The sequence below is a fragment of the Passer montanus genome, unplaced genomic scaffold (genome assembly GCF_014805655.1).
Source record: "Passer montanus isolate IOZ18808 unplaced genomic scaffold, ASM1480565v1 scaffold8, whole genome shotgun sequence".
In the NCBI taxonomy this organism is placed as follows: domain Eukaryota; kingdom Metazoa; phylum Chordata; class Aves; order Passeriformes; family Passeridae; genus Passer; species Passer montanus.
Window position 1 is genome coordinate 1917539 of NW_024373256.1, and position 25020 is coordinate 1942558.

The following is a 25020-nucleotide window of genomic DNA, read 5'->3' on the forward strand; positions in this document are numbered from 1 at the left end:
AGAAATCCATTTCCTTTGCACCCAGAATTTCTAAGCAGGGCTTGTATTCCAACTTGGAATTCTGGCCATGAACCTGCTGCTCCTTTTTCCCCTGCAGCCCAACTTTTCTATGGACCCCACTTGCGTTTTCCCAGTTTTTTCTACCTTTCTGTGTTGGCTGGGTCCCTCTCCAGTGCATTTTCCACTTATCCCACCCTCACCCCAGCATTCCATCACTCCATGGCCGCTTCCCGAGTCTTGTGTTATCCTGGGATAACAACTCACCAGTCCAGCCATGGACATCCCTCAATTCGCTCCTCCCAACTTAGAATTTGGGGGGATCCATCTTCCAGGAGCAAGATCTGTCTTCCAGGAAGAGGATCCCCGCTCCAGGAGCAGGATCTCCCCTCCAGGAGCAGGATCCCCGCTCCAGGAGCAGGATCACCCCTCCAGGAGCAGAATCCATCCTCTAGGAGCAGGACCCCCCCTCCAGGACAGGATCCCCCCTCCAGGAGCAGAATCCATCCTCTAGGAGCAGGATCCCCCCTCCAGGACAGGATCCCCCCTTCAGGACAGGATCCCCCCTCCAGGAGCAGGTTTCATCCTCCAGGAGCAGGATCCCAGTCCAGCCATGGACATCCCTCAATTCGCTCCTCCTAACTTAGAATTTGGGGGGATCCATCTTCCAGGAGCAAGATCTGTCTTCCAGGAAGAGGATCCCCGCTCCAGGAGCAGGATCTCCCCTCCAGGAGCAGGATCCCCGCTCCAGGAGCAGGATCATCGCTCCTCCTAACTTAGAATTTGGGGGGATCCATCTTCCAGGAGCAAGATCTATCTTCCAGGAAGAGGATCCCCCCTCCAGGAGCAGGATCTCCCCTCCAGGAACAGGATCTCCCCTCCAGGAGGAGAATCCATCCTCTAGGAGCAGGATCCCCCCTCCAGGACAGGATCCCCCCTTCAGGACAGGATCCCCCCTCCAGGAGCAGGTTTCATCCTCCAGGAGCAGGATCCCAGTCCAGCCATGGACATCCCTCAGTTCGCTCCTCCCAACTTAGAATTTGGGGGGGATCCATCTTCCAGGAGCAAGATCTATCCTCCAGGAGCAGGATCCATCCTCCAGAAGCTGGTTTTGTCCTCCAGGAGCAGGATCCCCCCTCCAGGAGCAGGATCCATCTTCCAGGAGCAGAATCCATCCTCTAGGAGCAGGATCCCCCTTCCAGGAGCAGGATCCCCCCTCCAGGAGCAGCATGCATCCCCCACAAACCAGATTCCCACTCCCAGCTCATCTTCCAGGGCTTCCCCGCTCCGTGGCTCCCATCCTCCATCCCTGCTCCTGGCAATTACTCAGCTGTTTCTCAGCTGTTCCCTGGAGCGGCGGGGATGAGAAGGCAGCAGAGATATTGCTCCCAGGTTTTTTTTCCCCGTGTTTTATGGCTGGGATAAGCTGCTCCCGAGCCGTTGGAACAGCTGTGGGTCGGCAGAGCCGCGTGCCGGGCGTGGCTCCGGAGGCAGCGCCGAGCCCGAGGGCTCCAGGTGGTGCTTTATGATCCCTGCTCCTGGTGTTCCTCGTGGCTGGGGGGGCTGGTTGCCAGGCTTTTCCAAACGAGCCTTTTGGGAGGGGTGGGATTCGGGAAAGGCCGGGAGAACAGGACTGATCTCCTCAGGCTCCGATCCTGGCAAATCCTCATGCGCTCCCTGGGCAGTGCTGGTTTTCCTGCTGGGTTTTCCCGAGGCTGATGGATCACCTGCTGCCCTGCCTCCCTCTCTTTCATCTCCTGGGGTTTGTTTGAAATCCTGTGGATTTGTTTAGATGGGATTTCCCGGGATGCTGAGGGCATCCCGGCCACGCACTCGCTCCTTGCTGTTTAACACATCCTGCAGCTCCCACAGACCAGGTTTGGTTTTTCCTGACCAAAAGGTGGATTTCCCTGAGAGAATCCCTTCCCTTGAGGTCTTCTAAACCCTGCAAGCTCCTGATCCTCTGGGATAAATCCCTGGCTGGACCCTCTTGTCCCCCCGTTGGTTCATTTGCCTCCATGAAGAAGCACTGGAATTGCTATCCCGAATTTCCAGAGCTTGTCAAGGTTCAAGCAAAGCCTTCCCTGGCCCCTTTTCATTCCCCAAGCCCAATATCCCAAAGAAAATCCCTTTGCTCCCCGTGCCCTGCAGGCAGCTCATTCCTCGCCATTCCAGGTTGGAGCAGGACGACCTCGTGTTTAACGGGGCTGGAAAGGAGAACCCAAGAGGGAAAACCCAAGGATCCCAAGGCTCATCCCGCAGCACTTTTTGGGATGATCTGAGGGTGCCTCACTCCGGGATAACCCCGAGGCTGCTCAGGTGCAGCTCCCACCCACGCCTGCCCGGCAGGACCCGCGGAGCCTCGCCCACATTCCCGGGTTGCCCTTTCCAATCTGGCAGCTGCCAGGTCCTTGGGAAGCGCCTCAGCAGCGTTCCCTTGGCAACGGCGGGAGCTGGGAATGGCAAGGTGTGTGGGAGAAACACCAAACCCCCCATCCGGCCACGGCTCCCAGGGACAGCCCCATCCCCAAGGATTTTTCCCGGTTTTTTTTCACAGCCAGTGGGGTATTTTTAGCTCTGACACGTCCCAGGGATCAAATGTCCCACAGGATGGGGGAGCTGGCAGGGGGGAACCCTTGGGATTTACCGTGTAAGCTAAGCCTGGCCCCGGCTGCCAAGGATGAGCTTGGATTCCCCCGGCTGCTGCTCTGGCTGAACTTGGGGTTACCTCCAGCATTCCCCATCCCGAGGAATGACTGACACAGCGGGAAAAATGCCAGAGGTTTTCCAGCAGAAGGGGGAACAAATGAACTTGGTGTGCAATCCGTGGCAGCCTGGGCTGGTGGCAGCTCCCTGCCAGCTCTGCTCTCCTTCTCCTCCTCAATTTATTAATTTGTCCGTCTGCTCCCAGGGAAGGTTTTTACAGGAGGGTTTCTCTTCCTTTTCTCAGTCCAGGAAACCAGAGGGGAAAAAAGGAGCTGGGAAGGAATCTAGGCCATCCCATTGTGGCTCTATCTGGGGCTTAAAACCATTGAGCTGGGTTTGTTTGAAAGGGCCCATTTCTGTCTCAGGCTCGCTCGTTTGATTTTATTTGGATTTTCCTTTGTTCACTCAGCTGGAACAGGCGAGCGCAGAGGGAGGGGAAAGCAGAGGATTCCAATAATGGGGTTTTGGCAGCAAGTTGGGCATAAAACAGCTTTATTTGGGATTTTGGTCCTTTTTTGCAGCAGCAGCAGATGAAAGGAACTCGTGGAAGGGCTGGGGCAGGGACTGGTGATCCCCAGGCTGTGTTGTGAGTCATGTCCCACCCCAATAGCTGGGATTTTGCTGGAAATCCCTGTCCTTTTCTGCTGGGAATCATTGGGAATCCCTGTCCTTTTCTGCTGGGAATTATTGGGAATCTCTGCCCTTTTCTTTAGGGAATCATTGGGAAGCTGTTGGTGATTGATCCATGGCTCCAACCTCCATGCATCCACCCCCCTCCTGCACCCAGTGCCCCCAGGGCATCCCAAATCCTGGGATGAGCACAGCAGGAAGTTGAATCATGGACTGGGTTGGGTTGGAGGGGATCTGAAGGATCATCTAGGTCCAGCTTGGAGTCTTGTTCCCACTGTGGGATTTGGCTCCCAGCTGGAAGCCAGACCAGCTTTTCCCCCAGGGAGTTTCCTTTGGGTTTTGCTTCCTGCAAATCCAGATTTTGCTGTTTTGGTGCTGTTTCCCTTCTCTGCACTCTCAGAATGTGCTGATGGAAAAACCTCCTGTTTGGTCATTTTAATCACGTCAGGAGCCCAAAATGTCCCAGATCCCTGGGATGGGATTTTGGGATGTGTGTGCTGTGGCAGTGTGGGATCAGGGAATGGTTTGGGTTGGGAGGGACCTTGGGATCACCTCATGCATGGGCAGGGACATTTCCCACTATCCCAAGTTCCAAGTTCCACCCCTCCCCTCTCCCTCCTTCCCTGACATCCCACCCAATTCCTGTGGTGTTCCTGGTGGCACTCCATGGACTTTAAGGTCCTTTCCAACCCAACCCATTCCAGGACTCTGGGAAGCAAAGCTTTGCTGTCTGATCATCCCTAACCAGCAGCTGGGGTGGGATTCAGATAAACTGAGCTTATTTTGGGCTCAGCTTGATGAACTTGAGCCTAAACCGTTGTGCACGTGCTGAAGAGCTCGGCAGAACAGGAGCCCTCGGGAGCGAGCAGGCACCGGAATGTTTTTGGGAGGAATCATCTCAAATGTCGAGCTGATCTCCAAATCCTGGTGGGAGTAAATGTCACTGGAAAGGCTGAGCCTGTGCCAGCCGTGGGGGGAGTCTGGGAGAGGCTGGAGTTGATTGGAGCAGCTCCAGCAGGCAGCAGGAGGGGGGGGTAACTCCAGGATCCCATGGAGAGCAGCATTCCCGGGATGGTGACAGTGACAGAGCCAGAGCCTGGGGCTCTCCAATGGGCTCCTCCTTCCTTGGGTGTGAAACCACCTTTGGAAACCTGGGATCTTGGAACAGAAAACTCTGGGGAGCTTTTGGAGGACACCTCTGAAGGGTGAGCTGCAGGCTCTGGAGTTTTCACCCTTTGTTTTCCCATGGGATGAGGGGATGGATTTGGAGCAGCCAATTCTGTTGGAGTGATGTCCACACAAGGTGTGGATGGGGAAGCGTCGGATCCAAAGTCTAAAATTCCCTGTGAGAGGCAGGAGTTGGATTCCTTGCAGGACAAGGGGTGATTGTTTTAAACTCAAAGAGAGAAGGTTTGCATTGGATATTGGGAAGGAATTCCTGGCTGGGAGGGTGGGCAGGCCCTGGCACAGATTCCCAGAGCAGCTGTGGCTGTCTCTGGATCCCTGGCAGTGCCCAAGGCCAGGCTGGATGAGGCTTGGAGCACCCTGGGGCAGTGGAAGGTATTGAGGTTGGAACTGGACAGGCTTTGATTCCTTCCCAACCCAAACCACCACTTTTTGGTGGGAATTCTCTACACGGACATCTCTTGTCTCACCCTCAGCAGGAACAGCTCTTCCCAAATTCCAGGAGGGTCCTGAAGGAGCCTCCTCAGCCTCCCTGCACTCGTGCTCATGCAGGAAACATCCCTTGGAGTGGCAGCTCCCAGAGAAACTTCCCGGAGCAGCTCGGAGCTCCAGGCAGGGCCCGGATCTGCAGCTCCAGCTCCGTGCTCAGAGCAGATGGAAGGAGCAGCATTTCCCTCCCACGCTCCTCCCCAGGAGCCCCTTTGGAGCGATGACATTTTTCCTTTAACCCCCTGATATTTTTCCGGGATCTGAATGAACAGCCCACACACGAGGATGGGTTTTTTCCTCCCTTTTCTTTTCTGTCTCTCCCTGGATTCAGGGAAGGGGCTGCTCCGAGTATTTCAGTCATTTGGATAACCAGGAAAAGCCCACCTGGCAGCTCTGCTCAGGATAAATTCCTCATTCATTGGAATTCCAGGAAGAGATGAGAGCTGAGGGGAGGTAATTTTGGTGCTGCAGGTGCGGACATCACCTTCCCAAACCCCCCACCATCCTCACGTTCTCCTTTCCCAGGGAACATCCCCACAGGATGAAGGATTCCGTTTTACCAGACTTCCCAGGGTGTAGTTTTCCATGGAAGAGGAATATCCCTGGAAGTATTTAAACTTCTGCTGCTTATCCCTCTCTCGCTAAGTCCCAAAGCTCGTTAAATCCCAAGCTTTGGAGCAATGGTTTAATGTCTTAAGCCTTGACCTGAATTACCTGCTCCGTGTGCTAGGATTAGGAATGCTCTGGATTGGGGAGAGCCCTCTCCTCCTCCGGCTTTCCCTGTTCCAAACAGTTCTGCATTTGGAAGTTGGATTGGTTTAAAGTGCATTTGGGAGCAGCAACTGGACTTTTCCTGATTGGAAGGCTTTTTTTTTTTTTTTTGTAAGCAGATCGGGAGGGTTGGAGTCAGGCTTTAAAAGCCTTATTCATCCCTAATCCCAAATAATTCCATCTCCGTGGCTTTTAACGTGATTAAATCAGGGCAGGCTGTGACGACACCCGGCAATTCCGCTTCCCAAAGAATATTGGATTGAGCCTGGAGCGAGGCTCCACCAGAGCAGGAATTTGGTGCTTGGGTTGGGCACTCCTGAGTTCAGCCCCCTGCTCTCCCTGGGGCCCAGGTGCTGCAGAATTCCAGGCTGGAAAAGCAGAGCTTTTTCCCGTGGGTTTTGCCTCATCCCTGGATCTAAAGCTGTCTGTATTCCCTGCTTGTGCTGCTCTCCTCATCCCAGGATTTCCCAGGACGTGCAGAGCTCTTTGTTGATGGATGGGATGGAAGGTGGAGTGGGGTCACCAGGATTGTCATGGCCGTGGGTTTGTCCATCACCAAATGCCAAATCCTTGGAACTGCATCCCCCTGGAACTGCATCCCCCTGGAATTGCATCCCTCCATCACTCTCCTGCAGGTGCTCCCCTCTGGAAAATCCCAGGAGTAATTAGCTCCCTGTGCAATCTTGTGCCGATCACTCCACCTCGTTAGGTCCCAGCTCCTTTGGATAATCCAGGAAAGGAGCTTCCCAGAGGGTGCAGTGGGATAAACCCCCTGGCAGCTCTGAGGTGCTGAGCCACAGGGATGTGCCAGAGCCCTGGGAATAGGCAGGGAAAGGAAGTCCTTGGGAAAAATGGGATTTAATTGCTGCTCCTTGTAACAGAGCTCCCAATAAGTCACAATTCCCAGACAAGGAAAGGCCCAAAGCAGAATTCCCCCCTGCTAAGAGGGAATCCCAGGATGGGTTTATGTCTGCTGCTCCATAAATTGCTCTGATACATTCCCAAAGCTCTGCAAGTCCAAATTCCTCATGGATCTAAAAATGTGTCATTTTCCAGTCTTTTTTTCCCTCCAAAAAAACCAAAAAGAGAGGGGTTGAATGAGAGGGGGGTTTGGGATCAGGACTCTGCATTCCCAAAGCTCCCAGGCAGTTTGGGAAGGGAGGCACCACTCCCACCCAAAAGTGTCTCAGTGCTGTCTCAGCTGCACCAGCTCCCAGAATTGAAGCCAGGGACACTTCCAGGGATGGATTTTTTGAACCCAGATGTGCTCCATGTGTTTTTTTGGAGCCTGGAAAGAGGGAGAACAGGCTCGGAATTCCTCATTTCCCTCAGATTCCTGATCTGCCTGATTTACCCTGTGGGGATTTAGTTTAAGTCTGGCTTTACTCTTTCAAATTATTTCTTCAGCTCTTCCCTGGCCACCCCACAGCAGCCACATCTCCTTTGGCACCACTTTCCCCAGTATCAAAATATTCCCTCTCCACCTTGGCCTCCATCCGAGATTTAATGTGCAGGGAGAATTTGTGAGGGAAAAAACCTCAAATTTTTCCTTGATTTCTCCTTCATTTTTAATCCTTCAAAAGGCTGTTGAGTCCTGATTCAAAGGGGCCTCATGTTTCTGTGTTTTGGGGAAGACGCAACTTTGTCATGGCAAAACAGCTGCAAGGAGACGTGAAAACAGAATAAATGTGGGAACAAAATAAATAGGAGAGCAGAATAAATGGGAGAACAGAATAAATCAGGAGCTGGAGAAAGGAAGGAGGGGGATGCTTTTATCTATTCCAGCATTGTCCCCAAATGTCCCCATTTTCTGTCACTCCCAGCTCCTTTCAGATCTGCCAGACGGGGACGTGGCCCTGCCGGGGATGAGGAGAGATAAGGCAGTGGGACTTGGTTAATTATTAATATTAATATTAATATTGCCAAAGAATCGATGGGAGCTGTGGCGGGTTCCAAACCCCAGGGGGCAAAGCTCAGCTTTTGCCCCCATATTTAAAATTCTCTCATTTGGTGATTTAGGCTCATCCTAAAGGCAAACTGGACTTGAGGTTTACAGACAGCTTGAGCTGCTTTTGGAGTTTTCAGGGCAAAAAATCCCTGGGGAAAAGCTCTGAGCCAAAATTCCCTTTCCATGGGAATTTCCACTTCCTCCTCCCCAGGTTTGGACTGAAAGCAGCTCCATCCTGGTGGGGACAACGGGCCCAGGTGACCTCCAGGGCCACCACCCAGAGCAGGAGCAGTTTGTCCTCCTGCTGTCCTTCCCTCCCCGCAGGCTCTGGGATTTCTGGAAGCACAGGCAGAGTTTAGGTTTAATTGGAATCTCCCCTGAACAAACCATCCTCAGAAGAGATGGGAAAGGGAGATCTGTGGATGCTGCTGAGCCCCAGCGAGGAGGAGGTGGGAGGTGGATCCATATCTGCACCTGCCCTCGCTGCCCCTGCTCTGCTGCAAACACAATTCCATCAAATCCTCATTTCCTTCCTGTCCTGGTGCTTTGATGGAGCTGGAACAGGAATTTGCACAGGATAATGGAGATTTGGAGGGATAACGGGGATTTGGAGGCAGCTCTGCCCCCTGGGATTGCTGGGGAGGAGAGGGATGCTCCTCTCTCAGCATTCCCAGGAATCCCTTCCCAGCTCTCTGATGCCTCAGGAATTTGGGAATGTTGTTGCTGTGCTGATGCCAGGGTGTGGCTCTCACTCAGCAGGATGGGATCTGCCAGGGTGGAAAAGCCCAAAGGGGAACATTTGGCTCCCTCATCCATCCAGCAGAGGGGCTGGAAACAGGGAAGCAGGAATTCCCACTTGAGTAATGATTTTTGGGATTAGAGAAATCCCAAAAATCCAGTGCAGGGAGGGGTTTGGAGTTTGGGCTTTTGGCTGATTTATTATCAGGGGATTTTGAGGCCTTCAGAGAACCCCGGAATGGTTTGGGTTGGGAGGGACCTTAAAAATCATTCAGTGCCACCCCTGCCAGGGCAGGGACACCTCCCACTGTCCCAGGCTGCTCCAACCTGGCCTTGGACATTCCAGGCATGGAGCAGCCACAGCTCCTCCAGCCAAATTTATCCCAATATCCCATAAAATCCCATTCCAGCAATCCCCAACCACCAGGCCCAAGCGCTGCTTTGCCAAAAATCCTCGTTTTGGGTTCATCCCGAGGTGTTGTCCCATTTCCTGCCCTTTTGGGTGGCCCTCGGGTCATTCAAAGGCTCTAAACCAAAAACGACAAAGGACTGGAACAATTACAAAACAAAGTGAAGCCGCTGTGAAATAAAGGAAAGAGAAGCAAAGGCCGAGAATGACAGGAAGGTTCCACCAGAGGTGCAACCCCCACCACCCAACCCCTCCATCCAGAGGATCCCCGCTCACATTCCATAACCCAGGCTTCCCTGCAGATCCAGCAGGACTCGCGGACATTCCAGAAGCCGCGATTCCCTAGGAGAACCGGGAGATAAATCAGCAGCCCCTTTGTTTCCCTGCTCCCACCGCGGGTTTGTTTAACGGGAGCGGGAGCTGCTCGGGGTGGTTCATCACGGGCACTAATTGACTGTCACGCTGCTTTTTTTTTCCCGGTTTTTATTCCCATTATTCATCAGCTGGAGGGAAAAGAGGAGCTGACAGGCAGGGAAGGGAGAGCCAGGTCTGGCGGGTGCCCCGAGGCAGCGTGGGTGGCACCTCCCGAGCTGGCACCAGGCCACCCAGGGGACACCGAGTGACTGCACAGTGGCCACTGGAGACTGGCCCTGTCAATATTTTCCGAGGGTTTCTTGGGAAACAAAAGGCTAATTCCCAAATTTAGCTCCGTGGCGATTAACGGGTTCTAATCCGCGAGGAAATGGTTTTTTCTTCCTGGGCTTTTGTTTTTTCCCTTCCAAGTTAATTATTCCTCCACGTGCTTTAGAGCTGGAGCATCCAATGAAATTCCAGCCTTTGCCACCTTTTCTTTTCCTGTTTTCCCCCCCAAAATCCCTTTTTCCTTTCTCTGTGCAGCCCCCCTGGAAATGTTTCGTTCTTACTTTTTTTTTCCCCTTCAAATTCGATCGATTCCTCCACATGTCTTAGAGCCGGAGCCTCCAAGGAATTTCCAGCCTTTGCCACCATTTCCTTTCCCAATTTTCCCCCCAAATCCCTCTTCCTTTTCCTGTGCAACCCCCCCGAAAATGTTTCTCTTCCCATTTTTTTTTCCTTCCAATTTTGTCTATTCCTCCGCGTGCTTTAGAGCTGGAGCACCCAATGAACTTCCAGCCTTTCCCACCTTTTCCTTTCCCCTTTTTCCCCGAAATCCCTTTTCCCCTTCCTTGTGCAGCCCCTCCACGATGAGCTGCCCCATTATCCCATCCTGGCTGTGCTTCCCAGTGCTTCTGTGGGACTGAGCTTCATCCCAGAGATCATCTGAGGCAAGGAAGGCCCAATTAACTGCCCGTTCCAGCCCTCACCTAATTGAGAAGGGAATTGAGGGTTATTTTTACTCAGTCTGAAGACAGCAAAATATTTTCCTCGCTGGGGAAGTTGTTTGGCACAATCAGAGAGGGAGAATCCGGAAAGTTCCAGCTGGGAAGCATCAGGTTATGGCAGGGATCGAGGGATTCAGACATGCCAAGCTTGGTGTTACAGCTACTGCAACATCCTGGGTGGAAAAAAGGGATTTTGGGATCTAACTCATGGCTGGAAAAAGCAGTGGCAAATTCCAATGAAGTGCTGAGGGGGTTCTGCTGCTTGCAGCTGGATCTGAGGAATTTTTTGGGAAGAATTCTGGTTTTCCTGGTGGTGATGCTGTTATTGTAGGGTTTGGGTTTTGCTTCAGGCCTGGGAATTTTCTGCTGGATTCACGGTGGGAGGTGGGTCTGTGGATCCCGTGGGTGTGGTAGGAAGCTGGAGGAGGAGTGGGCAGATCAATCCAAGGCCTGGATGGGCTTGGAGAAACCTGGGAATGGTGGAAGCTGTCCCTGCCCATGGCAGGGGGTGGCACTGGAGGAGCTTTTCCAACCCAACCCATCCCGGGATTCTCTGAGCTGGACACAACCAAACTGGGGACTGAACCCCTCGAGATGTACAGATCCTGCTCTCCAAACTGGAATTTGCAATGGGAAACATGGAGAAGTCAGATCCTGCTGTTCTAGCCAGGAGAGGAGGAACCTGTGGCTGTTCCCACCTCGTTCAGGGCATGGATAAGGACACGGGAATCTCCTTGGATGCCCTGGGGGATGCCTTGGAGCTGTGGGAGACACAGGGATGGTCCTGTTCCATCCCACATCCCCAGAGACTTCTCCTGCGTCCAGAGCCAGTCTGGAATATCCAACCCGAAGTCTGTAGGGACAGCCATCACCTCCAAACACCAGTGAGGGCAGGATCTGTGTTCATTAGGGCTGCAATTAACACTGCCAAATGAGCTTGGGGCCCCCAGGCCTGCAGGGTGTTCAGCAGGACCAGAGTTATCCAGGTTGGATGAGAAAATCCCAGAGGAGCCGCACACGGAAAGGTTCCAAAGAACCTGAAGTGTGCCAGGGTCTGCACTTCCCAGTGGCCTCGATTTTGGGAGAATCCAGGCTGGGAAAAGCTCCTGGGGCAGCTCAGACACAGCATGGGGGCTGGAGCTCGGGTGGGAATTCCCATGAGGAAATTCAGGCGCAGTCTCTGCCACGAGCTCCAAACCCTGGATCCCTGCAGCTCAAACCTCCCAGAATTAACCCAGGATGAGGAATTCCCTGGATTTATTAATGGCTGGAACGTGGGGTATTATGCTGGAATTAAATCCATGAGACGTGTTCTCCCCGAGGAGCAGCACAAAGCCTTTCCAAGGATTGCCCTGGCGGCTCCTTCCCGGTGCCTCTTCGGATTTCTCCCAGCCTGGCTGTGCTTGGAAATGAATTTATACCTGACTTATGTTGGGATTTATATCTGAGAAAAGGAGTTTGGCACAGACAGCTCCAGAAAGTTCAGCCTGAGGTGGGAATTGCTGATTGGAGCTCGTGTTTGTGGCTGGCTGTGCTCAGCCTGGAGCTCTGGGAGTCCTGGGATTCCTTCAGCTTTGATTCCCAGCCTTGTTTTAGCTTTGCTCTGTTACTGAGAGGGCAAAAAACCCTGATTTGGGTTGTTCTTCCTGCACTCCGAATTCCCCAGTTCCAGCTGACAGCTTGGAGTGATTCCCTCTTGGAAATCACCCCCCTTTGGAAGGAGGAAATGGAGATCATGAACAGTGCCCTGGCAGAAATTGAGAAATTCAGGTTCACCTTTGCTGGGCCACCAACTCCTGTCCTCCTTTGCTTCCTGGGAATTCCCCTCCTGCTTCATCCTCACCTTCCATTTCCAGCCCTGCCTGCTCTAAACCTGGGTGAAATCCACAGGAAAACATTGGTTTAAGTGCTCTGCTGGATTTGGGCCAGCTCTGGTTGGATTTACACGTGTGCTTGAGCCAGGACTAAACCCTGAATGCCATCACTCAGGGCTGCAGCTCAACATTAAAAAATCCATCAGTGCTCAGAGCAAAAATCTGCTCCCTGCAGCACCCTCAGGATGCAGACACGTGGGAAGGTGGGACAAATCCACAGGAATTCCATCCCAGTTTAAAGCCTGGCTCATCCAGGCCTGGCTGGGACCTGTTGCTCTCCGGGGCAAACATCCCTGGAATTTTATAACTTTTAATTTTATTAATTTTATAAATGATGTTTGGGGGTTTTTCCCGATTTCAGACACCAAGCCTGCAGTGACCCCTCCCTAAGGAAACGCCCCCAGCCCTGGCACTGCCCCCCTGTGCCAGCTGCAGCTCCCTGAGCCCCCTGCTAACGAACAGGGCTTTAATTAGTGGCAGGGCCTTAATTAGCAGGAGGAGGGAGAAGCTACTCCCAAATTCCTCCTGCATCCAACCCCACATTTCTTTACTCTGCTCCTCCTGTGCCGTTTGTGGCAGCACCTGGGAGGGTCCTGCAGGGAAATCCTGGTGATTCTGAGGGACCTGAGGTGGGAGAGCTTGGGAAAAGGGTGGGAAAAAGGGATTTTGTCACCTCTTTGCAGCTCCCACTCCTCGCTCCTCGTGTGGCACCACAGCCTCCTTGTTTGGGTTGCAAACGCTGCAGGGGGAGCTTTTTTCAGGAGATTTCTTTTATTGCTTTGTGAAAAGAAAAAAGGGGGAAAAAAGCAGCCCAATAACTTTTCCCTTAATGCCGAGCTTTGGGAGTCTTTTGTTTGGTGGCTTTGTTTACAAAACCTCTTGGAGCTGAGCTCTGTGAGACCTTCCTTTGGAATTAGGGCTGGAATCGAGCTTGGAGCCATTCCAGGCTTTTTGGGGGGAATCCCACGAATTTTGGGGCTCTTTGGGGGGAATCCCATGAGGCTTTTTGGGGGGAATCCCACGAATCCCACCCAGGGAAACGGGATGAGGTATTCCCTGGATTTATTAATGGCTGGAACATGGGGTATTATGTTGGAATTCAATCCATGGGAATGGGGCTGGCTCAGGGAGCAGCCACTGGGCCTTGCTGGTGTTACTGGGGAGGAGCTGCTGGGATGATGGATTTTAGATGGGAAAAAGGAGCTTTTTTTGGGTGATTTGTGGAGTGACTGAACTCGTTTTTGTGACAGGGCCTGATGGGCACAGATATCTGGGAATTGATGAAGGAAATCCCATCTCCAGCAGCATTTTTATCTCAGATTCTCCACCTCAGGATGAGGTTCTGTCCTGCTCAGATCCACCTGGATCAGACCCTCAGTGGGATGTGCATCCCTCTTTTCCAGCTGGCTTTTCCTGGAGCTGTTCTCCAGCTGCAAAACTGGAATTTTGGGTTAGAAACTCCACAGCTGAACCTCGTGTGGCCTGGAAATCTGCTGGCTCCTTTCCCTCAGCTCCAAAGGGACGGCCAGGGCTCCTTCCTTTCTGCCAGCTGCACCCTGAGATGGTTTTTTGGATTTATTTTTGGGGATGTTCCAGTTAGAGGATGAAGGAAGAGAGCAAAGGGAGAAACTGAGGCTGGTGGGAGCTTTTCCTGGTGGGGCCACCCAGGACAGCTCCTGGTCAGAGATGGCTGCAAAAGTTACTTCCAGGGATTCTTCCCTCTTCCCACTGCGACATCCTGACCCATTTGGGGGTGGGATTCCAGTCCCTGGCTGGGTGGGAGAGAATTCCAGGGGGGCTCTGCAGGAGGAGGCTCCAGAGGCACTGAACGGGGTGTTCTCCGTGGGATTTGGGGATATCCAGGGAGCCACGGTGCTGCTGGTGGAGCATTTCCAGGCTGTGGAGCAGAGGGATGGGGAGTCCATGGATTTGTCCTGGTGACAGATTAAACCCAGGAGTTAAATCCAGCAGGTGTGATCCATGCACAGCCGGACTGGAGGATCCTGGTTGGATGTCCCGTATCCTGTAACCTCCAGAGCTTTGGGATGAAACCATCCCAAATCCTCATTTTCCCTAAATTAATTCATCCTTCGTCCACTGGGAACCTGCCACGGATTCAGCTCCAGCAGGGAACCCAGGGATTCACAGCTGCCACTGTGGATTTCTCCCCAAATTCCTGCAACCACTCCCTGTGGAGCAGCTCCTGGGAGGAGACTCAGCACCAATTCCCTGGTTTTGGGCTAGATTGGATGTGGGATCTGTTGTTATCTCAGATATCCCTGCTGCATCTGCCTGTGCCTCATTTCCTCTGGCATTTGGGGCCGTGTTTGTCATCCTGGCAGAGCTGGGATGAAAGGGAATAAATCCAGAGGGAGGAGAAGCACAGGGAGAGGATGAAAGAGCGTTTGGGGTGAGGAGCGGGGAAAGGCATTACTCACACAGAGAATTAAAAATCAGGAGCCTGTCTGGGATCCCACAGCAGCCTGGGAATCCCCAGGATAGAAACAACATCTCTGGGATGTGTGGGAATGTGTTTATGTTGGGATTGTGCTGCTGCAGCTCAGGGATGTGTCACAGCTCCTGGGCGGTTTCACCCATCCCAAATTCAGCCTGGGAAAAGGAGGGAGAACCTGGGAATCCCTGGGAAATATTTATCCAGGAATCCAAACCTCCAGCAGGGACAGAGGTGGGTTTTTTGCGACCAGGAACAACCCCCCAGGCAGGAATTCCAGGAGGTTCAGCTCCAGCAGCTCCTTAGAAACTCCTTTTCTCAGTGATGTGCTGGTGGAAGATTTGTGGGACCCCACACTGGGGGCACCCCATGCCCAGTGCTGCAGGTTCTGGTCCCTTTTGGGGCTGAGGATTGGGGTTCAGGATCTCTGGGATTCCTTGGAGCTTCAGTGGGATATGTCCAGTTCTTTCCATTCACCAGCTGCTCCAGGATGGGAAAACGGGATGGAAAAAATGAGATTTCCATCCCACCTGGATTTATCAGGGGATATTCAGCCTAAAGGGTGTGGGGAGGGTGAAAACCCCAAAGTGCTGCACTGGGATGGTCCCAGGTGTCACCTCTGTCCCCAAAATGTGGCACAGGGACATCTCCATCCCCTGCCCAATCCCAGGTCACCCCATCCTTGAGGTCCTTGCTGAGCTAATGGGAATTTGGGCAATTCCTGCATTGCCAAGTCAAAAATCCCAGCTGAGAATGAAGCTTGGCTTAACTTTGAGCTCGTTTAAATGTCAGCCCAAACTGCCCCTGGAATCAAAGCTGCTTCAATTATCCTGAAGAAATAATTGCCTCTGTTCCTCAGGAGAATGTGCCAGGGATCCCAGGTGGAGCGTGGAGGGTTTGATTGGGGATTTCAGTTTGGTTTTCCCTCTTTTTGTTACTATTGCAGTCAGGAAAAAAAATAAATCGAGCCCAAATCCTCTTTGGTCTCCCAGAGATGCTGTCTTTGAACGGAGAGGTCAGTCCATGGGATTGCAGGATGGGACAGGTGTAGCCTGGCAGGGATGGATGCTGCTGCTCCTGCAAATCCATCCCAGGATTCTGGTTCTTTGGGAATGGCGCTGGAATTTTCCCAGCTGAATTAAAATCAAAAGGAAAAAAAATCCCAGATCCTCCTTCTGCCTCCATGGAGGGGGCAGATCATGAGGGATTCCAGGGTTGTAGGATCTCAGGAGTGTTATGGATGGAAAATTCCTAAAAATCAGAATCTTGCAATCTCCTGGGCTGGAAGGGATCCCCAGGATCCAACTCCAGGCCCTGCACAGACACCCCAAGACCCAGATGTGTCCTGTGGGTGCTCAGGGTGCTCAGGCAGGGAACAGAAAGCTGGAAAACCCCAAAATCCCCTTTTCTTTTGTCCCTGTCACCTTTTTTAGCCACACTCCCTCCCAAGCCCAGCCCAGCTCGGGAGCTGGGGCTGGAAAAACTCCAGTGAGCTCTGCACACCCAGAGCCAGGGAAAAGCTGGGAAAAGAACTCCTGGAGCAGGACAGGGCCTGGAGCTGGTCCTGCACCAGCCCTGGAAGCTGGGAGCGCCATTCCCGGGGTGAAAAGGGCATTCCCTGTCTGGATCCGGCTTCGGGAGGGATTTGTCTCCTGCAGCCCAGCACGTGGCTGGAGCAGATGTTGAGCAGCAGGAACGTGGGGCTGCTTTGGATCCAGCTCCAGCCCGGGGCTGGGAATGCTGCCAGCTCCCCCCTGCTGCTGCCCCTTCCCGAAATTTGGGGCCAGGCAGTGCCTGCTTGGCCTTCTCCTGAGTTACAGATGGAAAAGCTTTTCTCTGCTGGGTGATCTCAGGAAGGATCATTGGGAATGGCACGGGATAAATCCATCTGTGCCTGGGGGTGTGTGGGCCAGGAGCTGGCCCTGGGGTGGCTGGGGGGGCACTGGGAGCTGTGCCCTGGACATGCCCTGGGGAGCAGAGGGGGAAAAATCCCTGGGGAGCAGAGGGGGAAAAATCCCTGGGGAGCAGAGGGGGAAAAATCCCTGGGGAGCAGAGGGGGAAAAATCCCTGGGGAGCAGAGGGGGAAAAATCCCTGGGGAGCAGAGGGAAAAAATCCCTGGGAGCACATGGAAAAAATCCCTGGGAGCAGAGGGAAAACATCAAGCAGGAGCTGCTCAGGTTGGGTTCGTGCCCAGCTTAAAAGTAAAAGCAAAGGCCAAGGGAGAATCCCAGAATTATTCAGGAAAAGCTCTCTGAGATGGAATCAAGCCAGCACTGCCAAGGCCACCGGTGACCCCCAGAGCCACCAAATGTCACCCAGGCAGTGACAGCTCAGCTCGAGGGGCACGGGATCAAATGCAGGAGCTGCCAGAGCTCGGGGCTGAGCAGGAATGAATTTCTGCTCCAAACAAACCCCGGGAGCAGCCCTGGGGTGGCTTTGATGAACATTTCCTGGGAATTCCACACGTCCTGCTGGGGGGAGTGTGGCTTTGCTGACCAAAGTCCCAATTCCTGGAAAGAATGGCATTATTATTGTCCCTTGTCGTGCTCCTTGTCACCTTTTCCAGCCACATCATTCCCAGGGACGTCTCATCCCCAGCTCGGGCTGTCCTCAGCAGTTTTGGGACCAGGTGACATTTGGCTCTGCTGTGTGCTGACCCTGGGGACAGCGGGGTGACAATTTTGGCACCAGGTGACATTTTGCTCTGCTGTGTGCTGACCCTGCCTCCAAAACCCCATTTTCTTGAACGACTGGCATTATTATTGTCCCATTTTTTGCCCCTTGTCACCTCTTTTAGCCACACTCATTCCCAGGGCCAGTCTGCTGGGGACAGCAGGGTGGCAGTGTGGGGACCAGGCTGTGCTTGGGGACAGCAGGGTGGCAATTTGGGGACACCAGAGCCCGGCTGCTGAGCCCGGCTGCAGGTCAGGATGAGCTCCTGCCCCAGCCCCTCCTGCCCTGGTGCTTCTCCCAGGTTTGTTCTGCCCTGCTCACTCCTGCTCTTTGCTCCCGGTGTTCCCTGGCTCCTCCTCTGGATCATCCCTGTCTTTGTTCATCCATTTGCTTTGCCATTATTAACGTGATCATTATCATTATTATTATTATAATTATTAATTGCCATCATCATCACTATAATCATTATCTGCACTGCTATTTTATTAGCATGTAATTATTCTATATTACTGTTATCTATTATTATGGCTTTTATATTATTTTTGGTTTATTTTTCTTTGATTTTGCTCTATTTTATTTTATAAATATTATAAATTTTAAAATAATTTATTTAGACAAAATAATTATAATCTAGACTAAATTATAACAATAATTTATTATATTTTATCATAAATAATAAAATATAATTGATAATAAATAATAATTTTAATAATATATATAATGATATTATGTCTATATAAATTTTATGTTTTCTTATAAGTTTTCTTTTCTGCCCCTTTTCTCCCCCCCCTTTTTTTATCTCTTTTTTTATCTCTTTCCCCTTTCCATTTTCTCTTTTCCTTTTCCCTTTTCTCTTTCCCCCTCCCACACTCCCCACCCAATCCCGCTGCTCTGAGGAGCAGGACATCCCCGGAACGCTCTGGAATTCCCAGGATTTGTGTTTGTATTCCGTGCATTACTCACATCCCAAACCACCCAAACTGAAACTTCCCTTGGCGGCTCCTCCCGTAAACATTTGGTTTTTCTTGGAACCAAACTGGGATTTAGGGCTTTGGGATTTTCCTCAGCCTCGGGACAGATCCATAATAACCAGGATCCGCCAAATCCCAGGGGTTAAAATCATGGGTTAAGTCTCCAAAATCCCCTGAGTGGCTTAAAAATAATAAGATTATGGGAAAACAGTGCCATGATCTTGCTTCTGTTCAGTTCCTGGGTGTCAGGCCTGTGGCTCCAGCCTCTCTCCCACATGGAATAAGGATTGGGATTGGGAATTTTTAAATGGAGCTGCTCCCTCTGGAGCACCTGGGAATTTGGGAATTGTGTCCTTCATTCCGAGCATGGCATGAAGCCGTGGATTTGTCACAGTGGTGATGCCATCCCAGATTTTTTTTTTTTTCTGTGTTTATTGCAGGAATATTTGTAGGATTTGGGAGAGGGATGGTGGAGATCCATCATAACCAGGAGGCTGCCAAATCCCCGTGGATCTGGCAGTGGAAAACAGCAACTTAAAATCCACTGAGTGGCTTAAAAATAATAATAACATGGGAAAATAAATTCCATAAATCCCACATGAAACTGGCAGGGAGCATCAGGAGAGATTCCCTGGGAGTGCCAGGAATGGAGCCAACATTTGGGGGCAGAGCCTGGGTTTTGTGGTGCCGCTTTTAAACTCGGGACTAAATTTCAGTCTAAGAGCTGCTGTGGATCCCTCAAAGAAACCGGGAGCCCCTTCCCAAAGGAATCAGTCTGGGAATTTGAAATCTGGGAATTTGAAATCTGGGATTCGAGCGTGGCCCAGGTGTTCTGAGATGTCTTTTCCCTGGAATTTCTGCCAGAGGAAGAAATATCGAGCAATCCCTTTGGGCTCCTCTGCCCCCAGCGCGGATCCCCTTTGGCTCTTTCCCTTCCCCAGGATTTGGGATGTCGCCCGCCCTTCCCGAGCCGCCGTTGCCATGGCAACTGCCGAGATCCCGCTTTTAGGGGATTTGCCGGGAGGATCCCGAGGAATTTGTGCCATCCCTCACCTTCCCTGACTCCCCTGCTGGCAAAGCGCTCCGGGAACATCCCCAGGGACGTTCTGTGGGAATTCCCTCTCCAGTCCTTGCTCTTTGTGCTGCTCCAGGACTTTCTTTTCACCTTTTCCTCACTTTTTTTTTTTTTTTCCTCCTTTGCGGGTTTTCCCCTCCTATCAGAATTGGATTTTTCATTCCTGATGGATGTTCCAAGCTGCTCCGGGCTATGCAGGACGCTGGGAATGTGATCCCTAATCCCACCCTCCCAAGCAGCATCACCCCTCTCCCCAGCCCAGGGGATTTTTTGGGACATCTCCATGCTGGAGCCTGGATGCTTTGGGAGGCTCTGGAAAAGCAGGAAATCAGGGGTTCAATCCCAGTTTTTGGGGCTCCAGGGGTAAGGAAGGAGCAGTGAACGGAAATTCCCTTCAATCTCTGCCGGGAGGGAGCTCAGCCCCATCAGGGCAGAGCTCGGGGTAATCCTGCTCTCCCCTGAGGGATTTTCCTGGCACTAATCCCATGGGAAACGACCCAGAGGGGCAGGAGAGGAATTTGGGCTGGAGAGGCTGAGGGAGGACGGGAACATCCCTGGAAATCCTGAGAAGGAACTTCTTCCCTCCCCTTTCCCATTCTTCATCCCAAGCAAAACTCTTTTCCTCCCCTTTTTTCCCTCCCCCTCTTTTTCCCCCCTCTTTTTCCCCCTTTTCCTTTCCTCTCCAAACATCCATGAGCACAAAGCTCTGGCAGAGCCTTCCTTTTTCTCTTGGAAAACCCAAACATCACCTCTGCCATCCTGAATCCCCCCAAATTCCAGCTTTGGGGTCACAGGGATGGGGACAGCAGTGGCCCTGCCTGCATTTAAGGAATTAAGGACCTGGTTTCAGCTCCAGGGACCAGTCTTCTCCTGCTGGTGATTATTTAGCCATAAAAAGCACTTTTAGATCAGTTAGGAGACGGAAAAAAGGGATTTTTTGGGGATGGGATGAGCAGAGCACCTGATCAAAGGTCCAGGGAGCTCCACAGAGCCTTTGAACAGCTCCAAATCCACAGGCTGTGATTTTTGGGACTTTAAAGGGGAAAAAAAAAATCTGCAAATATAATAAAGGAAATGTATGCAACTGCAGGCACAGGGCACTGTTTATAGGGGATTTCACATGGATCCCAGCACTCCATGGAATATTGGGAATGGGATCTGGGGTTTTGGGCAGGATTTGGAGGTTGGCTCTGTGGATTATCCCTGGGCTTCCAGTCAGGGAAAAGGATCCAAACAGCTCCTAAAGATGGGAAAAATCAGGAAGAAATCATGGAAGGGAGGGAGAAATTAAAGCAACATTGGAATTTCAGCGATGGAAAAATCCCATCAGGAGCTTCTCCTGCTTTATTGCCAGGGTGACTGGGATTTTATTTCATTTATTTCTTGGGTTTCCTACATTTATTTCCATTTTGGACATGTGGGTTTCCAAACCTGCCCTGTTGGTTCCCAGCTCTGATGTGTTCCCAGCTCTGAATTAAATTTTATTTAATTAAATAACTTTAAAAATTAAATTAATTTTCCAATTAAAGCCCCTCTAAACTAAGAACTGGGTTTTTGGGATGAGGTTTTAGGGAGCTGCAAGATTTAACCCCATTGATTTTTGCCTTTTTTTTATCTGGATAAATAAGAATGTGCAAAACCAGTTTGAGACTGAAGCTGTGATCTGCTGCAATAAATTTTATCCTGAACAGATAAAATCCCTGATAAAAAAAATTCCTAAGGAACAAACATGGAAGGTTTTTTATCCAGGAATTGCTGTTATCTGAAATAATCCAATGTCTGTGCCTCTCTCTGCCTCCCCCAGGTGAGGGTTTGGAAGCACAAAGGTTTATTCACATCCAGATGTTTCCAATTATTTTCCCTAGAAACGGTTCTCTCGTTCCTGCTTAATTTGTGGAATTATTCCATCTTTTTGTGGGATTTTTAATTGTCCTGCCAGCAGCAAACAGCAACTTTGGGCCTATTTCGCGCTGATGCAAATCACCACTTCCTACTTAGACCAATTAATTATCGGTTAATTGAGCACCGGCGGATCCTGTAAGGAATGTGAGGGGATTTTGGAGACTGGAGACATCCAGCTGGGAGCCCTTTCCTTCCTTTTCATGCCCTCTGGATCCTGAACCCCAACATTCCCACCCTTGGCCCTGCCAGCTTGGCTCTGTTTTGTCCCTGTCCATCGGGATGTGAAATGTGTCCTTCCTTGAGAGGTGGGAATGGGGTTGGAATGGGAGAACCTCATTCCCATCTGGATGTGGATCTCAGGGTGGAATCTTTCAGAACCTCATTCCCATCAGGATACGGATCTCAGGGTGGAATCTGTCATCCCTTGAGTCTTGGGAATGGGGTTGGAATGGGAGAACCTCATTCCCATCAGGATGTGGATCTGAGAGTGGAATCTGTCATCCCTTGAGTCTTGGGAATGGGGTTGGAATGAGAGAACCTCATTCCCATCAGGATACGGATCTCAGGGTGGAATCTGTCCCTCCTGGAGATTTGGGAATGGGGTTGGAATGGGAGAACATAATTCCCATCAAGATGTGGGTCTCAGAGTGGAATCTGTCGTCCCTTGAGTTTTGGGAATGGGGTTGGAATGAGAAGACCTCATTCCCATCAGGATGTGGATGTCAGAGTGGAATCCGTGCCTTCTAGAGATGTGAGAATGGGGTTGGAATGGGAGAACATAATTCCCATCAAGGTGTGGGTCTCAGACTGGAATCTTTCAGAACCTCATTCCCATCAGGATATGGATCTCGGGGTGGAATCTGTCATTCCTTGAGATGTGGGAATAGGGTTGGAATGAGAACACATAATTCCCATCTCAGAGTGGAATCTGTCCCTTCTGGAGATGTGAGAATGGGGTTGGAATGGAAGAACCTCATTCCCATCAGGATATGGATCTCGGGGTGGAATCTGTCATTCCTTGAGATGTGGGAATGGGAGCCTCATTCCCATCTCAGAGGGAATGGGAGAACCTCATTCCCGTCAGGACGTGGATCACAGAATGGAATCTGTCCCTCCTGGAGATGTGGGAATGGGGTTGGAATGGGAGAACCTCCTTCCCACAACTCCAGAGGGAATCAAGGAGAGCAGGGTTGGCGCGCGGAACTGGGCACTGTTCTGGTGGTGCCCTTGGGTTGCTCTCTGGCTGTGGGGGGATTTGGAGCCGGGAGCAGGGTTTGGGTGGGAGCAGGGTTTGGAGGTGTCCCCTCCCGAGGCTGTGCTGTCCTTAACCCGGTGCCACCTGGTTCGAGCACGTGAGCATGCTGGTGATCCTGCTCAACTGCGTCACCCTGGGCATGTTCCAGCCCTGCGAGGACGTGGAGTGCCAGTCGGAGCGCTGCACCATCCTGGAGGTGAGCACCCCGCGGCCCCACATCCCTGGGATTTGTGGGAGGCAGGGGTGGGGTGGCTGCTCTGGGAGGTGGGAGCCCCATCGTGTTCCTTTTCCCCTGGAAGAGCTTTCCCACGAGGATGGGTTTTCCACAAAGCCTGGCCTGTGTGGGATCTGCTTGGGGTGGGCCTAAAGGCTGATCTGGATCTGTCCCAGATCCTTTCTCTCCATCCTGAACAAGGGCTCAGAGTGGGAAGGCAGATCCCCCTGGATTCCTTGGACACCACAAAACTCATGGACTGCCATCCCTGGAAGTGTCCCAGGCCAGGCTGGACAGGGCAGGTGTCCATGGAAGGTGTCCCCATGGCAGGGTGGCACTGGATGAGCTTTAAGGTCCTTTCCAACCCAAACCATTCCAGGACTCCATGGGGGGAATCTCCCTCCCTCTGCTGGCTCCATCCCAGGCAGCTCCTGCTGGGATTGCTCTGTGCCACGTGGCACCAGGGCTGCCTTTGCCACTCCATTCCCTTCTCCATGAGGAAACAGCGCGGGATGAGCCCATCCCTGCTCTCCTCAGCCAGGAGAAGCCACTTGGGAACTCTCTCCCATCCAGAGCCCCCAGCCCCAAGCTCAGGGGGACACCAGGACTGTCTCCTCACCCCTCCTGGTGTCCCCTCGCTGCCATCTGCCCGCTGGAGCAGCTTTGGAAGCACATCCCAGGGCATCTGCTGTGTGGGCAGCTCCTTGGCTCCCTGCACATTCCTCAGGCTGGGAATGACTTCCCTCATTCCCAACCCCAAATCACCGACCTGCTCGGCTCCTCTGGATCCCACATCCCTTGGAGTGTCCCAGCCAAACAGGAAGGCCACTGGGATCCTCCATGGAATCCCAAAATGGTTGGAAAGGACCTCAAAGCTCATCCAGTTCCATCCCTATCCACGCCTTCCCTATCCCAGGTTGCTCCAAGCCCCGTCCAACCTGGCCCTGGAAATTTCCTGACAGGTTTTAGGCAGGAAAGGGCTGGAAAATCCCCATTATCCCTCCCCTGTCTCACCCTGCAGGAGGGATTGGAGCCCGGAACGTGAGGTGGGAAAGCCTGAACTTCATTATGGAGGAGTTTGGATGTCAGTAATTAAATGAACTGAAATTATGGAGCAAAATTTCTGTGTAGTTTATTAAGGGAAAGTTGGTTAATTAGGACAAGTCCCTCTCCAGCTCTCCTGGAGCCCCTTTAGGCTCTGAGGTTTCCCTGGAGCCTTTTCCAGGTGAACATTCCCAGCTCTCCCAGCCTGGCTCCAGAGGGGCTCCAGCCCTGTGACACCCTCATGTCTTATCAGGAGCTGAACAAAAGCTGGGGGCACTTCCCGAGCCCTGGAATGAGCCAGGGGCTGTGCCAGGGGCTGCCAGCACCCTGCAGGTTTGACTTTGGAGCTGGGAGGTGGCACTTTGGTGACGGGAACACGGAATGTCCCGTGCTGGGAGCACTCAGGGCTGACTGGAATCCTCTTTTCCTGCTCTCCAGGCGTTTGATGACTTCATTTTCGCCTTCTTTGCCGTGGAAATGGTCATCAAGATGGTGGCCCTGGGCATCTTCGGGCAGAAGTGTTACCTTGGGGACACCTGGAACCGCCTGGACTTCTTCATCGTCATGGCAGGGTCAGCAACCTCCTCATCCCTCCACCCTGAGGGCAGGAAAATCCCAGGGACCAAATCCGTGCCTTGTCCTGGCTGCTTCTCACAATGCCTTGGGAGGCAGAATCTCCCAAATCTGATTTTTAAAATTTTTTTTTTTAATCCTCACCCCAAAACCACGCTGGGTTTGGGGGTGAGTTGTGAATATCAGGCAGAGCTGTGGGGGTTTGGAGCAATCCTTTAATCCTAACACATCCTGAGCTGATCCAGAGTGTCCCAGTGCTGTTTTCTCCAAAAAAAATCAGCTGAGCCCTACTCCTGCCCCATGCCAGCAGCAGAGTGAGGCAGGGATGGGGCAAACAAGGAGAACTCAGCCCAAAAACCCCTTTAGGAAGGTTGAAACCTCAGTGGGAAAAGCTGGCTGGGAGTTCACCCCAATTCCAAACTCCTCCTGCTTTACAGCTTCATCCCATCTCCCCCAGCTGCTGGTTTGTGCAGGATGTGTTAATAAACAGCTCCAAGGATGATCCTCCTGCTTTTGACACCACTTCCCTCACCCCCGCAGGGAATAACTGAGCGGAGTAAAAGCTTGGCAAAGCTCAAACTTTTTTTTTTTTTTTTCCCAAGTAAATAAACAGCTTTGGAAAGCCCAGGCTCTCTTACCTGCCTGGTACATCCTGGGAAGGGATGGAAAGCTTTAATTACTGCCTGACTTCAGAATTCCTGTGTTTCTAATGACCAGCCCGGGGTTAATTAAAACATCCTTGGAATATGTTG

General features: G+C 52.0%; 1 protein-coding gene across 1 annotated transcript in view; it reads left to right on the top strand.

Moving 5' to 3' along the window:
* CACNA1H (calcium voltage-gated channel subunit alpha1 H) overlaps positions 1 to 25020 on the top strand; it is a 158452-nt gene that overhangs the window by 23808 nt on the left and 109624 nt on the right. The window contains exons 2-3 of the mRNA XM_039732237.1: positions 22522 to 22633; positions 24134 to 24267. Of these exons, the coding sequence (XP_039588171.1) occupies positions 22541 to 22633; positions 24134 to 24267 (227 nt within the window). The 5' untranslated portion in view covers positions 22522 to 22540. The remainder of the gene's footprint in view (positions 1 to 22521; positions 22634 to 24133; positions 24268 to 25020) is intronic.